This window comes from Nannobrachium achirus, assembly GCF_963921795.1.
Source record: "Nannobrachium achirus genome assembly, chromosome: 4".
Lineage (NCBI taxonomy): Eukaryota > Metazoa > Chordata > Actinopteri > Myctophiformes > Myctophidae > Nannobrachium > Nannobrachium achirus.
Window position 1 is genome coordinate 13,224,411 of NC_137813.1, and position 14,825 is coordinate 13,239,235.

A 14,825-nucleotide genomic window follows, 5' to 3' on the forward strand; every position below is an offset into this window, starting at 1 on the left:
GATGATGATGACGATAAAAAGAAACCTCTCCCTCTCTCTCACACACACACGCATCGTACGCACGCACACACAAACTAAGCCAATAAATCCTAAATTCCCATCAAATAATCCTAGTAGGCTGTGCAGTGCACGTACACTACACGCGGTACGTGCACGCGCGTGATAGGAACTCCACGTGTGTCCTGAGTAGCGACAAAAACAAACCAAGCACGTGGATCCTAACTGCTTGGATCAAGTTACTGATCCGGTCCGGATACGGAAACATTTCTTGCATGTATGTGTACGTGTAAATAGCCGGATGCAGTAGGCGGGCTCTAGACCGGATCCCAATGTCGGAGTGGCAACACGTCGCAATGGAAAACCGTTACCCTATCTCACTGATCACTGACCATCCCCCCATCCCAGGCTTCCAGTTCCACACGGATGCTCTGTTATCACACAGTATACAACTATATACAGTATACAACTATACAATACATACATGCACTGGATTGGAAGTCTTACTTTGGACAGTAGAATCGTGGCCTCTGTTCTCCGAGGGGTCTCTACGCGGAAGCCATTCTTCATTGGCCAAATCGCCCAGTTCGTCCGTCTTTTCGCGGCGGTACATGGGTCTCTGCTGCTGCGGCGATGTGAGCCCCCGGGCGGGGGGATCCATCCTACACGGGGGTCGAGCTCCGTCGGGATCGGTTTCCACAATATCACGAGGCTCTTGATCCATTTTTGGACCCCGGTTCTTCGCGACTGGCACCATCTTCAATCTTTTTATCTTCAATAACAATGGCTACAGTGATCTTTTTCTCTTCTTCATCATCATTATCATCATCATCATCATCATCACGACCACCACCACCATGGGCGCTGGTCCTGGGTCACCAACACGGGTAGGTTGTGTAATCCTAATTCTAACAAAGTTTATTTCTATCGGTGGATCTGCTGTTGCTGCTCCTCGGCCAGGGGGGGTTGGGTCGCACTTCGGCGGAATGATACCAGCAAGTTGAGGCTGAGTTGGCCTAATACATCTCAATATTCTAGTACTGCTAAATACTACTACCTACTACAATTACTATACTACTAATACTATAAAACAACTGATTTCCGACAAAATGATCGCTTTTACCAACGTTTCTCTCTCTCTTTCTCTACTAACAGCCCGATGCATAAAACAATATAGTCCCTCAAGGCTGCTAGCAGCTAGCAGTGGCGTCAGTTCAGAACAAGCTAAGGTATGGCAACATGACTGGTGTCTGGTGAAGACACCAGTCATGTTGCCATACCTTAGCAACAGGCACGATGAAAAGTACATTTTTATTATTTCCCCCTGTCAAGGTATGGCAGCTGCATACCCCTGCCATACCCAATTGACGCCCCTGGCAGCTAGGCAGGCGCAGAGTCGCTCTGGGCAGGCGGAGCCAGGACAGTCTGTTTACTTTTTTTTTTATGAACGGTTTCCGGCTGTCCTCAAAACGACACCGACGACCAATTATGCATTCAAAAGTTGCGCAAGGACGTCTTTTATCATAATCCATAAAAAACATCAAACGAACGAACGGCCGTATTGGCCCTACTCGACCTCAAGAATTGGGGCGAACAGGAACGTTCAAAGCAGTATAAGAGTTAAAAGTAACTATGCGGTGTACCTGTTTATCAAACTTTTCCCATGTAGGCTATAACACTTTTGAAGATTTTTTGAAATTGTTCACAAATAGCAGGTGTACTGTAGCTTGTATATCTGCTATTTCTGAATAGCCAACGTATTAAATATGGAAAAGGAGTTACAATGTATATTAACACCTTTATCTGAGGACCCAAAGGAACCCCCTCAAGGACCCACTTTGAGAAACAATGTGACCTTCTTCACTTTTTGTGCCAAAGGCTCAATGGGCAAGACACAAATCTCAACGCACACCTTGTGTTCATAATAAAAACCACCAATCTACAAGCTCACAGCACATTATGAGCTTGGCTACTTTAGAGAATTTTGACATGTTTTGAGAATCTCAGAACAACAATCTTGGAACGAGGTAACAGGGCATATACAGTATATTCATGTAGCGCCGCGTGACAGAAATATCGCCGGGTTGAAACCGTGCATGTCCAACTGTTCTGTAAATAATGACCTGTGTTGCAATGGATACAAAGTAGTTATCATTTAGCCACAAGGCGGCTGTAGCTCAGGAGGTAGAGTGGGTTGGCCAATGATCCGTGGGTCGGAGGTTCAAATCCCAGCTCCTCCTGTCAACATGTCGAAGTGTCCTTGGGCAAGACACTGAACCCCACATTGCCTCCAATGAGTTGGTTGGTGCAAGCTTGCCACCATTGGTGTGTGAATGTGGGAAGTGAGGACGCTGGCGTCGAATGTTCGCCGCTTCACTTCCCAATGTATGAATGAATGAACCATTGTAAAGCGCTTTGAGCACTTGGAAAAGCGCTATAAAAAAAAAATGCAATTCATTAAGTTCTTGTTAATACTTTACATTCTTTCTTTGGTCCAATATCTTACAATAAATGCGCAGAATCTATGTATGTATAGTGTATGTATGTACGTGTGTTTGTAGTTCTCGAGAGCCGCCCCGTCCGTCCGAACGACTCAAATTCGCCACACAGGGGGTGCATTGCATGGCATGGAGTCGGTCGGATAGGCGGTGGTCCAGAAACGCCAGAAAAGGCTTTTTTGGGCTCCTTTTTTCGTGTGACACAATAGTATGTATGACAAAGTAGGTCAAGCAGCGCATGGTATCAAACACGACACACTTGCATATCTCCTTGTATGGGCCGTTCTGTCCGTGACGTCAGCTGTGGTGATGTCGATCTCTGCGTACTTTCTATGACGTTAGTCTCGTGTGACGTTAGTCTCGTACTGCATACGACCATACACATACTGTAGGACATGGGACATTCACACAAAGTCAAACGTAGGAGCTCAAAGGGGGGCGCTCTCCATTCCGACATGCTGCCATTCCGACATTGACTTCTAACTGTCTGAGGGGCGACACTTCCATAGAGGTTAGGGTTCGGTATAGGATTAGTGTCGGAATGGGGGGATGTCAGAATGGCAGCATGTCGGAATGGGGGGGAAGCACCCGAGTTCAAAAACTAAAACATGAGCGAGGCGTCTGCCTGACAGCAACGATATGCTTGAAGTGTCAGAAGATGGATGAAGTGGCGGTTAATGAAGGGGCAGCAGGTGTTGGAGTGACATACTTTCAGAGCCAGTGGGACAGCGAGGAGTCATTAGTCTGATATGGTCACTGTCAGGGGAAGGAAACACAAAGATGGATCTCCATATTTCAACCTGTTGTGCATTAAAGCCCTGCTTTGTCGCGTCACAGTCGAGCAACAGCAGCAAAACATGGCTGATCTACAAGCTCACAATTAAGACATCATGATGTGACGTGTTGTGAGCTTGTAGTTCTGCAATTTTTTCCTATGTGTTTATTTGTCACAGCCTGCTCCTCGCCTCGGACAAGGGCTGTTTGTGTTAGTTTTGTGGTATTTCTCTTGTAATTTCCCTAGTGTTTTGTATCTTAATTTTTCGTGGTGTCATTGTGCTTGCTTCCTGTCTAGTGTCTACCCCCTTTTAGATGTTACCTGTCTTCTCTCCACCCAGGTTATTTTTCAACGATAGTCACCTGTGTCCTGTTTGTCCCAGCCTATCCCTGTCTTGATTGTCAGTTGATGCACCTGTGTCAGTGTTATTGCGGTGTCTATTAAAACTCCCCTGTTTGGTTAGTTTTCTGGCAGTTTCATCATGCCGTGTACTTGTTTGTTTGCTTCTGGAGAACCTTAGTTTATTGTCTGTGTGCCGCTTTTTGGACAACCTTATTGTTAATGAAAGTGAAACCCTTGAGTTGATATGTTTGGCCTCAGTCTTCTGCAATTGTGTCCCAACCATAGACTGTAGAAAAATAGGTCCCAACACTCACCATGACACATTTAACAACAATGTCTGTCTGGGGGGTTCAAATAATTTGTGGCTGAAGTTGACACAATGCAGCTCTTTTGAAATATTTAGCATTTCTGTTGAATCACCTCATATTAAAGTGGAGAGTCAGGAAAAGTAACGCAAACCAAAGTCTGTGGAGAGTTGCTGACCCCTGAAAACGGCTAAGCGTCTTGCACACCTTTTTTCCCTCTCCTGTCTTTTGACTTGATTTAGATTGACCTACCCAGTTTAGAAACTGAAAGGTGCAATGGTCAAGATCTGGAGCTCTTTACTTTTTTACATTCAATATTTATTAGATAGACTAGGATGTAAACAAGGTGTCAGGCTGAAAACGCCCCAAATGATTATTTGATTATTATTTTACGCTTTTTGTGGACATTTGTGAATAGAAACACATATATGAAGCTTATCTTTTTTTATAACATATTTTCGAAACATTATTTTTATTTTAGCATCCGTTGGCTATCGCTCCTTGAAGCTAATAGAATGAATTAAATGTAAAATCACACGCTCTTGAGAAAACCACATCTGAATGTTAAACGCAGTGATTCAGAGTTACAATGAAAAGTTCTGGAGTTTGTGAGTAGAAGGGGCGGCATAGCTCAAGGGTAGAGAAACCATTATTAGAACACGAAGGGTTCCCAGTTCGAATCCGGGCTCCCCCTGAGTTAATGTCGAAGAGTCCTTGCGGAAGACTCTGAACCCCTAGTTGCTCCCGGTGAGTAGGTTGGTGCCTTGCATGGTTTCCTCCGCCACCGGTGTATGAATGTGTGCGTGAATGGGTGAATGTAATGCACAATCTATGTAAAGTGCCTTGGATAAAAGCGCTATATAAATGCACCATTTACCATTTAAACAATACAACTACATGGATCCACTGGAACACTTACAGTTTTCAGTTCAGATTTCTACATTGCAGTATTGATATTTTTACTAAAGTAAAAAAAGAAAAAGAAAAAAAGAACTTTTTCCACCACTCACCGGGGGCGCCGGGGGTCGGGACGGGCGAGGAGGCCAGCATGTGTCGGGTCTGCTCCAGGCTGCCGTCGTTGGCCTCTGGCCGGATGCCCAGGATGTGACACATCAGCGGGTAGACGTGGACCGTCTCGAAGGGCCCCACCTCCAGGCCCCGGTGGAAGGCCGGCCCCGCGGCCCGGAAGAAGGCCTTCATGTCCATCTCGGCGTTGTCGAAGCCGTGCTCGCCCTTGTGGAACTGCACTGGGAAATACTGCACATGCACACAGGACACCGGTGTTAAATGGTGCGTTCATATAGTGTCTTTGTCAGTGGTGTAAAAAGTACTTACATTCTTTACTTAAGTAAAAGTATCACTATACTGCAATGTAGATGTACTCTGTTACAAGTAGAAGTTCGGTATTCAACATTTACTTGAGTAAAAGTATAAATGTATTGGTATCAAAATGTACTAAAAGTACCAAAAGTAAAAGTACGCAGAATGTCCCATTTCAAGTTATCAATGTATACAAATCTTTTGAAAATAGCAGATCAACAAGCTCACAATGCGTCGCGATTACAATGATTGTGCATTACATTCACCCATTCACACATTCATACACCGATGGCGGAGGAAACCATGCCATACTGGAATTAAGAAATGTCTTTACTTGCGTGATTCTAATGAAGGCTCTGTTCCATTTAGTGTAGCACAGAGGCTCATTTCAAGGACCCCATAACTCTCAGGGTTACATACTATAAGGTGCCATTTGGAAGGCCCTCAAGGAGGCATGAGGGTCCCTGGACCACACTTTGAGACCTACTGGTGTGGAGTGTTTCCAGTGATACACACTAGGCCTATACCAGTAAGACTCCCTAATCGGGAGATAAGCGACCGTCAGGTCGCAGCGTGATTTTAGGGCAAAATGTGTAGGAGCAGTGTCCAAAAATGTGTTTGAAAAAATCGGCCAGATGGTGGCGCTATATGGGACACATCCATGTTGATGACATGAGTGTAGACATACTGTGTACCGATTTGCGTGATTTTAGGGCAAAAACTGTAGGAGCAGTGTCCAATTATTTTTTTTTAAATCGGCCTGATTGTGGCGCTATGTAGGACAGATCCATGTTGATGACATGAGTGTAGACATACTGTGTACCGATTTGCGTGATTTTAGGGCAAAATCTGTAGGAGCAGTGTCCAAAAATGTGTTTGAAACGACGCCTTGGTACCGGCCCCGGCTCTCCCGGTCGCTCCTAGCCCGAGATACAGCATTTTATGTGTGCTGCAGTGGCGGGGGTCCTCCACTAGGGGCATCCATTCTGGAGCACCAGGAGTCGGTGGTCCCCAGGAATTCCCCGTGAACAGCCCCGTTTGAGTGGTCATTTGGTCATTTTTGCACTTTTTGGCGGCGGTGGAAGGGGGTCCCTGGGGGTCCCTGGAGCTCCGGGGGTCCCTGGTGGGGTGGAGGTTGTGGATTGGCAGGCAAGGAGTGTGTGTGCAAAGTTTGGCATGGATTGGGGTAACGGTGGCGGAGATATGAGTTGGGAAAAAGTGTGACATGACGGACAGACTGACTGACTGACAGACTGACTGACTGACTGACTGACTGACTGACTGACTGACAGACAGCCGGTGGAGGTTTTGGTAGTAAATGCGACCTGACGGTTGACCCTGACTCCCTTTGACTAGCATGGAACACAACCTTAATTAATGGTAACATGTGTAAAGGAAGTAAGGAAGAGGCCCAATTCCTTTCCAATATAGCGGCTCTGTGCATAGAATCTATTACAGCTTAATTCTAAACACCTATAGACACAAATGCCGGTCGCCTGCAGTTCGCCCAGTCTGCCAGCAGAGGGAGACATTGTCCAGATGAAGGGAAGTGCTGACCACACAGTGCAAATCCTTGCTGTTGGGTAGAAACCTTGTATGTCCAATTGTCCATAGTGAAAACAGCCTGTATCTACAATGTAGTTGTGAGCTTGTAGATCTGCTACTTCCCCTAGGGGGTCCTCAGAGTTACTACAGGGGGTTCTCAAAATCTTTGAGTGATCTTTCTCCTTTTTTACATTGACCACTTGAACCCTAGTGTCCATATTCTGATAACTTTGGCCAACAATAGCAGAACTACAAGCTCACAACGCCTCGAGCAAAGAGCCTTGGTGTAGAGGGGGAAAGAGCAGACTAAGTACTGAGTGAAAGTTTATTAAGTATTGACGGTTCAAGTGGTTAAATATCTGAAAACACAAATTGACATGAATCCAAAATACACTGATAATTGTGCTGTCAAACGATGAAACTATATGGAATCTATGAAAAGGCTGTGGGGGTCCCTGCTTCATCTCTCTCTACTAAGGGGTCCTTGGACTGAAAACGTTGAAGACCCCTGCTTTAGTGCAACATTCTTGTATGACGAAGCAGGGCTTTAGATTTAAAACAAAACATTACAAAAAAGTTGAAATAAGGAGATACAAGGTTTCTGCCCGTCAACAACAACATGACAGGCTGTTCTTTAGTTGTTGAAACGACTGTCATCAAACCAGTGGAAGGAGGACATTAATCAGCAGCTAAACGAGACATTGTAAAAGTACTTTTTTCCCTTTATTTTATTTTTATTTTTTTATTTCCTTCAACGTCTCCATAACGTCTGTCCCCCAAATGTTTATTGAAACGGATAAAATGACGTTAATCACTTTGGAGCACACGTGCTACCTTCAAACGCGATAGATTATCCCGTTTTACTGCGCTCGTTAATGATAACGGCATGCAAAAAAAGTGACCAATAGAATGTTCTTGTAACACTACTTTCCAACCTGGAGGGGTTTGTCTGTTTGGAGGTATGCCTAGTCCGCAGGTTTAAAAAAAAATAACTTGGGGACTAGGCCTAAAAGCACGGTGCTCGACATAAATGAAAGAACCCAAAAGTTTCCATTTGGTTCCATTTGTATACTCTCAGAGTTATGGTGGTCCTTGAAATTAAAGAGATGGTGCCATAGTTTTGGACTTTTTCTGTTTTTCATGTGTCTAGGAGGTTGAAAGTACTTCATTAGACCCCCTGTTGTGGTTTTTATGAGAAATTATTTATTCTCTTGGTATTCGTTTGTTTTCTCTTGGAGGCTGCCACCTTGTGGTCAAATGTGTCAGTTAAAAAAACACAGATACTATGTCACAGTATCAACTCCTCCCCTAATTACCATTCACCCAACACTGTGGGGTGTGGCTAACTTCAGCTGGCTAACCACCCACCATGCCATCCATGCATACTTAATGAACTGGGGGTGTGGCCACATAAAAACCCAATTTTAACTCTTTCTGTATACTTTTTTGGAAAACATCTTCCTCCTAGTATGATCATAATACCTGATAATCATGTTTTAGAGGGGGGGGGGGGGAATCATGGCACCACCTCTTTAAAGAGTTTGAGAACCACTGGTATTGTCATGGTGCGTTCAAACCTAGATAGTTCGAGCGGCGCAAACACATACAAAGTGAATGCAAAGACGAGACAACGCGCAACTGGGCGTGGCGCAAGCGATCCGTACGGGCGGCGCCAACGATGCAAACGGTCGTTATCCGGAGACACTGAAATGTTTTGACTGTTTGGTTTTGGGACTCCATTTTTTCCGGGTGTTTCGCGTTGATTCCGACGGGACATAATTGCGTGTACGTGTGAGTCAGTGTGCATGTGCGTGCGTGTGTTGTGAGCCTGGATGTCAGCTATTTTCGTTGCTTGATACAACACTGAACGAAGCATAATACTGGAGATGTGGCGTAACGGCATGGATTTCTACACGGAGAGGACAATTCTTTCAACATAAGATGCTGCATTCAAGTTCAGGAGAGTTTGGACAAGGCAATTCATTTGAATGCTGCCTTCAGGTATGCATTTCTTTCACCAAAGTAAAAACTACATTTATGGTCTGGAAAGGGCAGGGGCTCGGGCCCCATTGATGTCTACAGTATGTGTGCATGTGCCTGCTGCTTGTCAAACCCACTTAAAGTTGTGGAACCCCCTTCCGTTCGACAGAAACGAGAGAAGTTTCCAAACTAAATGGCGTAATGAAGACGAGGTAACAAAAGATGATGATGAAAAGCTCACGGTGATCACGGATGCAGATTGACTTCTTGATAACCCATTTCATCTGTGGCTGCACAGGACCGACCTTTCCGTGCGCAGCGCCACGTTTCGGGGGGACGCTTTTCTCATTTCGTGTAATTGGCTCTTCAAAACGAAGTCGCCGTTTGATTGCCCTGGATATTGCGTTGCCGAACAAGCGCCTTTTAGCTGCCAAACGAAGCGTACTGCCGAGCAGAGCGACTGTACGAGTGGAACCGAAATGTGAATGTTAATTTTGAACTTTCTTTCTTTTTTTTTACTTCTTTTTTTTCTGTCGGAGCACACATCAGATCGCTTCGTGAAGCATTTCAGTTCTCTGCGTGATCAGCCACTCAAGCCCTAAAGCTGGACCATCCTGGGGACTTTCATTCACTTGTCGGAGCGGCTGGCACCGCTCGAAAAAGAAAATGAATGGTCACCCAGAACAGCTCAAGTACACCTCAGTAAGACTACCTAATCGAGAGATAAGCGACCGTCAGGTCGCATACACAAACATTAGAAGGCAATGGTAGGCGATCAGGAGGGAATATGGGAAATGGGACAGATCCATGTTGATGACATGACTTTAGAGATAGATACTGTGTACCGCTTTGCATAATTTTAGGGCAAAATCTGTAGGAGCAGTGTCCAAAAATGGGTTTTGCAAAAATGGCCTGATGGTGGCGTTAGATGGGACAGATGCATGTTGATGACATGACTGTAGAGATACTGTGTATAGTGTGTACCGCTTTGCGTGATTCTTGGGCAGAATCTGTTGGAGCAGTGTCCAGAAATGTGTTTTGCAAGAATCGGCCTCCTGGTGGCGCTAGAAGAAGGCCATGTGAGAAATGAGGGGGAGGTTGTGGTTTGGCAGCCAAGGAGTGTGTGTGCGAAGTTTGGCATGGATCGGGGCAACGGTGGCGGAGATATGAGTAGGGGGAAAGTGTGACGTGACGGCAGGGACGTGCTGGGCCCCTGATTCAGCCCGGGAAAAAGAGTTGGAGAGGCCCTCATTGCACACTATAAAGAGAGATCTCTCTCTATAGCGCTGCTGCTGCTACTCAAAGATTTGTGACAAAGTGACAAGCCAGTGGGCCAATTACATGAGTAAAATGTTGTCGTTGTTGGGTGGAAACCTTGTATGTCCAAAACCGTTTGTTTTGTATTCATCATTTTAAAAATGATTTAAACTAGTGAAAACAGCCGATCTACAAGCACACAACGCCAAATTTACAAATTTGAAACTTGGAGATACAAGGTTTCTGCCCGACAGTGACGATTTACTTTGTTGACTGCCCAGCCCCCAAAATGGAACGAAGCCGTCATTTTATTTTTATTTTTTTCCTAATGGCCGGCCTGGACCTGCCGGGAATGAACCGGCCGTTCGGGAGTTGTCCCGCTTTTCCCAATGGCCAGCACATCCCTGCGTGACGGACAGACTGCAGACTGACTGACTGCAGACTGACTGTGGAGGTTCTGATAGAATAACTGCGACCTGACGGTCACAGTTATTCCACATCACGCACCCCGTTGATGACGTATCCCGGGTCTGCCCACAGCACGATGGGCAGGATGCGGGCGTGGCGGGCGAAGTGCAGCCTGGCGGGCAGCTCCTCCTTCCTGTAGACGTGCAGGTGGGGGTGGGCGCCCTTCAGGGCGTGGTACACCTTGTCCGTGCGGCCCGGCCGGGGCAGCAGCATGCCGGACGGCCCGAAGTCCACCAGGTGGAAGGAGAGGTCGCGGAAGTGGAAGCCGGGGATCTTACGCAGGGTGATCTCCTGCAGTGGTTGGAAGGAGAAGTAATCACCTAAACCAGGGGTCTTCAACGTTTTCAGGCCAAGGACCCCTTAGTCGAGAGAGAGATGAAGCAGGGACCCCCTACAACCCATAGATTCCATAATAGTTTCTCAGTGTATTTTGGGTTCATGTCAATTTGTGTTTTCAGATATTTAACCACTTGAACCGTCAATACTTAATAAACTTCACCCTTCACTGTGTACTTAGTCTGCTCTTTTTACTCTCTTTACGAAACCTCTTTGCCAAAAATAGCCGATCTACAAGCTCACAACGCCTCGCAGCGCGAGGCGTTATGAGCTTGTAGATCTGCTATTTTTGGCTAAAGTTCTCCGAATTTGGACACTAGTGTTCAAGAGGTTAATATAAAAAAGGAGAAAAAAAAAGCTTCTATCACACAAAGATTTGGAGGACCCCCTGTAGTAACTCTGAGGACCCCCTAGGGGTCCCGGACCCCCTGTTGAAGACCCATGACCTAAACCATATTGTGGGCAAAGCTTTGGCGGGCAAAACAGTAGATCGACATTTTCATCAAATAAAAGACAAAAAAGCGGCCTGCTCACTCCTCATGCACTGAAGGAAGCATGAGCTCAGTTCGGGGCTCTCCCCAGGTTGGCAGAGGGAAGGCAGAGCCCAGGATTACAGCTTAGGCTTTTGGCACCGGGTGAAAGATTTGTTACAAAATCGTGGGATAAAAATGTAAAAAAAAAAAAAAAAGACTTTTCCCACAAAAACAGAAAACAGGAATTACACTAGCATAGAGCCCTGAGAAATTATTATCAACCACAATGTGGTTTAAGTGGTTAAGTAAAAGTATGCCACAATATTTAGAAAAATATACTCAGTTTACAAAGAAAAGGCCTGTGTAAAAAAATATATATATATACCAAAACATTGTACTTAAGTACTAACAATATATCTACTTGAGTAAATGTACTTAGTTACTCCCAACCATAAACATCTCTGTAAGTGCCGTGCTGTGAGCTTATATATCTGCTATTTTTCAACAGTTAAAGCACAAAATAACGTGTAATAATGCGTTCCTATGCAGAAGAACATTCATGGGGGGCCCACAGTGAATCCTTGTACCCATGCAGGGCCCAGAATTTGCACTTAAAACAAGTGTCATTATCTTCACTGTGGTGAAAACAGGGATCATAGTGAGGGTTGAGAACAAGGGGAGCAGACAGTAACCTGTACGGCGGGGTTGCGGTACACGCTGCTCATGCCGTGGTCAGACGTGATGATGACGTTGAGGCGGTCGCTCAGGCCGTGCCGCGCGGCCGAGGTGCGGATGTAGCCCACCGTGCGGTCCACCTGGCGCACCATGGCACGCCGCTCCGGGGAGTCCGGCCCATACCTGTGTGCAGCGGGCAGAAAGCACATTTACTGAACTTATTTAACTTATCAAACTTATCGTTTACTCATCCCAGACGAGTCCCGATGAAGCCAGTCGATTTCACATGTGGCCCAAGTGCGTGCAACTGTGGTAGGAGTTTAGACTGCAAAATAAAGTTTATCTGGAAAGATGGATGGAATAAAGTTGGACAAGAACTATAGTCTGGTTGCCCTGTTAACCTAATAAAACAAAAGGTGGCCCACCTGAGGATCCCCTATAGTAAACTTGTCAGGTAGTTGGGCGACCCCCTACACATGGTATAAGCAAATTAAGCTTGGACAGTTTTCAGTAAAGCTGCTATGACGTGATCGCTGTAGCAGTCAGAATCGTTAAGCAAACAGCCGTCGGCGATGGGTTCCCACCCCTTTTACTGAACTCTTTGGTTCCCATGGTGACGCGTCTAAGCAGCAGACGCTGTAGATAGATACTATGTAGAAAGGGAGCTTCTGCCGTAGTAGGAACGGCTGGGACGGCAAGCAGGTTTATCTATCGAGCATTAATCCATGTCCGGTTACCGTAGCGGACTGCCGTAGCTGTCATTGCTTAAGGTCCCACTCACCTGTGGCCCGTGCTGTCAGGCTCCCCGAAGTACATGGAGACAAAGTCCAGCTCCAGGTCTTTGAACCAGCCCATCACCTTGTCAGCGTTGGCGCGCCACAGCGTCTCGTCCTTGTAGTCGTAAGTTGGAGGCTCCACCTCCCTCACCATGGCCACGTCGCCACCGTAACTGGACGCCGTGCCCGGGAAGTGGAGAGACCCGGCTTTCAGGCCCTGCATGGATGGGAAGGTGGTTTATTTTAGGGATGAACGATTAATCGGGCCATCATATCGGTATCGGCGATATCGGCCATAAAAATGCATTATCGGTATCGAACCGATATTAAAACTAGAAGCAGTGCTCTTCCGAGCACAGGTCTCCACCAGGCCACACAAATCGGCCTGTTATAGCGCCACCATGAGGCTGATTTAAAAAATGTGGGGCAGAGGTTCTGAATTAGCATCCAGGGAGTGTGTGTGCTCAGTTTGGCAGCGATCGGGCCAACGGCGCCGGAGATTAGCTGGTAACAACCAGGCCACACAAATCGGCCTGTTATAGCGCCACCATGAGGCTGATTTGAAAAATGTGGGGCAGAGGTTCTAGATTGGCATCCAGGGAGTGTGTGTGCTCAGTTTGGCAGCGATTGGGCCAACGGTGACTGAGATTAGCTGTTCACAAACTGCGAGGACGCACGGACGCACGCACGCACGGACGCACGCACGCACGGACGCACGGACGCACGCACGGACGGACGGACGGAGGGGAAAACATACTCTCCCTCAGCCTTCGGCTGGTGGAGACAATAACTAGACGATATTTTGTTATATAATATTAATATAGCTTGACTGTGATACATGTGGCTACCTGATTGACATTCTTTAGGGATAGAGGAAAAATGAGAGGCTGCTGTACTGTTGAAACAGACGTGGTATGTTAGTTATGGACTGTAGAAATTGTAGCTACCTGATACTGTATGCTGGTGAAGAAGGGGACAAAAAAAGAAAAACAGAACCCCTTTTTTTAATCACAAAAAAATAGTATTTGTCTGGACATTTGGCCGTCACAAGTATAATAATGCAATAAACACATGCACTCATGCACACACACACACACACACACACACACACACACGCGCGCGCACACAGACAGACACTTGCTTTTTTTGTGAAAAGACACGCCATTTACCATATCAAGTGATAGTGATTGATGTGATTAATCCAGTGTCGCGAATTTTTACACAGCAGTGTAAATTAACAAGGTGATGCATCGTTTGGGGAGAACGCTGTACCCAACACACACACGCACGTGCACACACAGGCCCGGATTTATATGACATGAGGCCCCTGGGCAAGGGGAAATAAAGAGGCCCCCATGCGCGCGCAAAAATTCCACCTCCGGTCCACCTGACCACACCGTGACCTCACCTCCGGACCGGCCCGTGCATAATCTGACTGTGTATCCTCATTGGCTCATTGGAAGGGTCTAAAGCGGATACAGAAGTGTTTGTGTGCATGTGTGTAGCCTATGTGTGTGGAAAGTACCGGATACATAGAGTGGGCGGGATTTAGACTGCACTAAGCTTTCAGAGCAGCTACATGCAGTGCGGCCAGCAGAGCAGAAGCTCTCAATGTTATTACCATAATAAAACAAAATGTACTGTAAACACAAATATCACTTTATTTGGATTGCAATACTTTAAAATTTCATCATTAAATTAACTAATTCAGGGTCTTTTCAAATGGCTTCAAAGTTCCACGCCGCCTCCCTCTCCAGACTTCCATGTAATTCATAGTGCAGTACGGATCATGCACGCCCATGCCTAGATCATGCACCACGCGTGTGCACACTGTTAACAGCTTTCAAACAAAGAAAATCCCAATGGAAATCCGTTCAGGCATTCATGAGCTAGCAGCCATTATGTTTTCTTGAAATGTAAACAAACATGGCTGCCATGTTTGAAAGATGGGGTTGGTATGGGGGTTAAACATGGAATTTCGCGATTGCGATCATGCTTACTAATCTTTTTGGGGTCCAATTCTTTTTTTTGAAGAAAAAAAAAATATATATATATTTTTTATTTTTTGGAGGCCCCCC

At 46.0% G+C, this 14,825-nt stretch overlaps 1 protein-coding gene across 1 annotated transcript in view; it reads right to left on the reverse strand.

Moving 5' to 3' along the window:
* Positions 1–2,849: 2,849 nt before the first annotated feature.
* LOC308282661 (ectonucleotide pyrophosphatase/phosphodiesterase family member 7-like) overlaps positions 2,850–14,825 on the reverse strand; it is a gene marked incomplete at its 3' end in the record, with an annotated part of 20,678 nt that continues 8,702 nt past the window's right edge. The window contains exons 3-7 of the mRNA XM_080723050.1: positions 12,753–12,964; positions 11,989–12,154; positions 10,527–10,778; positions 4,928–5,174; positions 2,850–2,881 (exon numbers count right to left, since the gene is read on the reverse strand). Coding sequence (XP_080579176.1) covers positions 2,850–2,881; positions 4,928–5,174; positions 10,527–10,778; positions 11,989–12,154; positions 12,753–12,964 — 909 coding nt within the window. The remainder of the gene's footprint in view (positions 2,882–4,927; positions 5,175–10,526; positions 10,779–11,988; positions 12,155–12,752; positions 12,965–14,825) is intronic.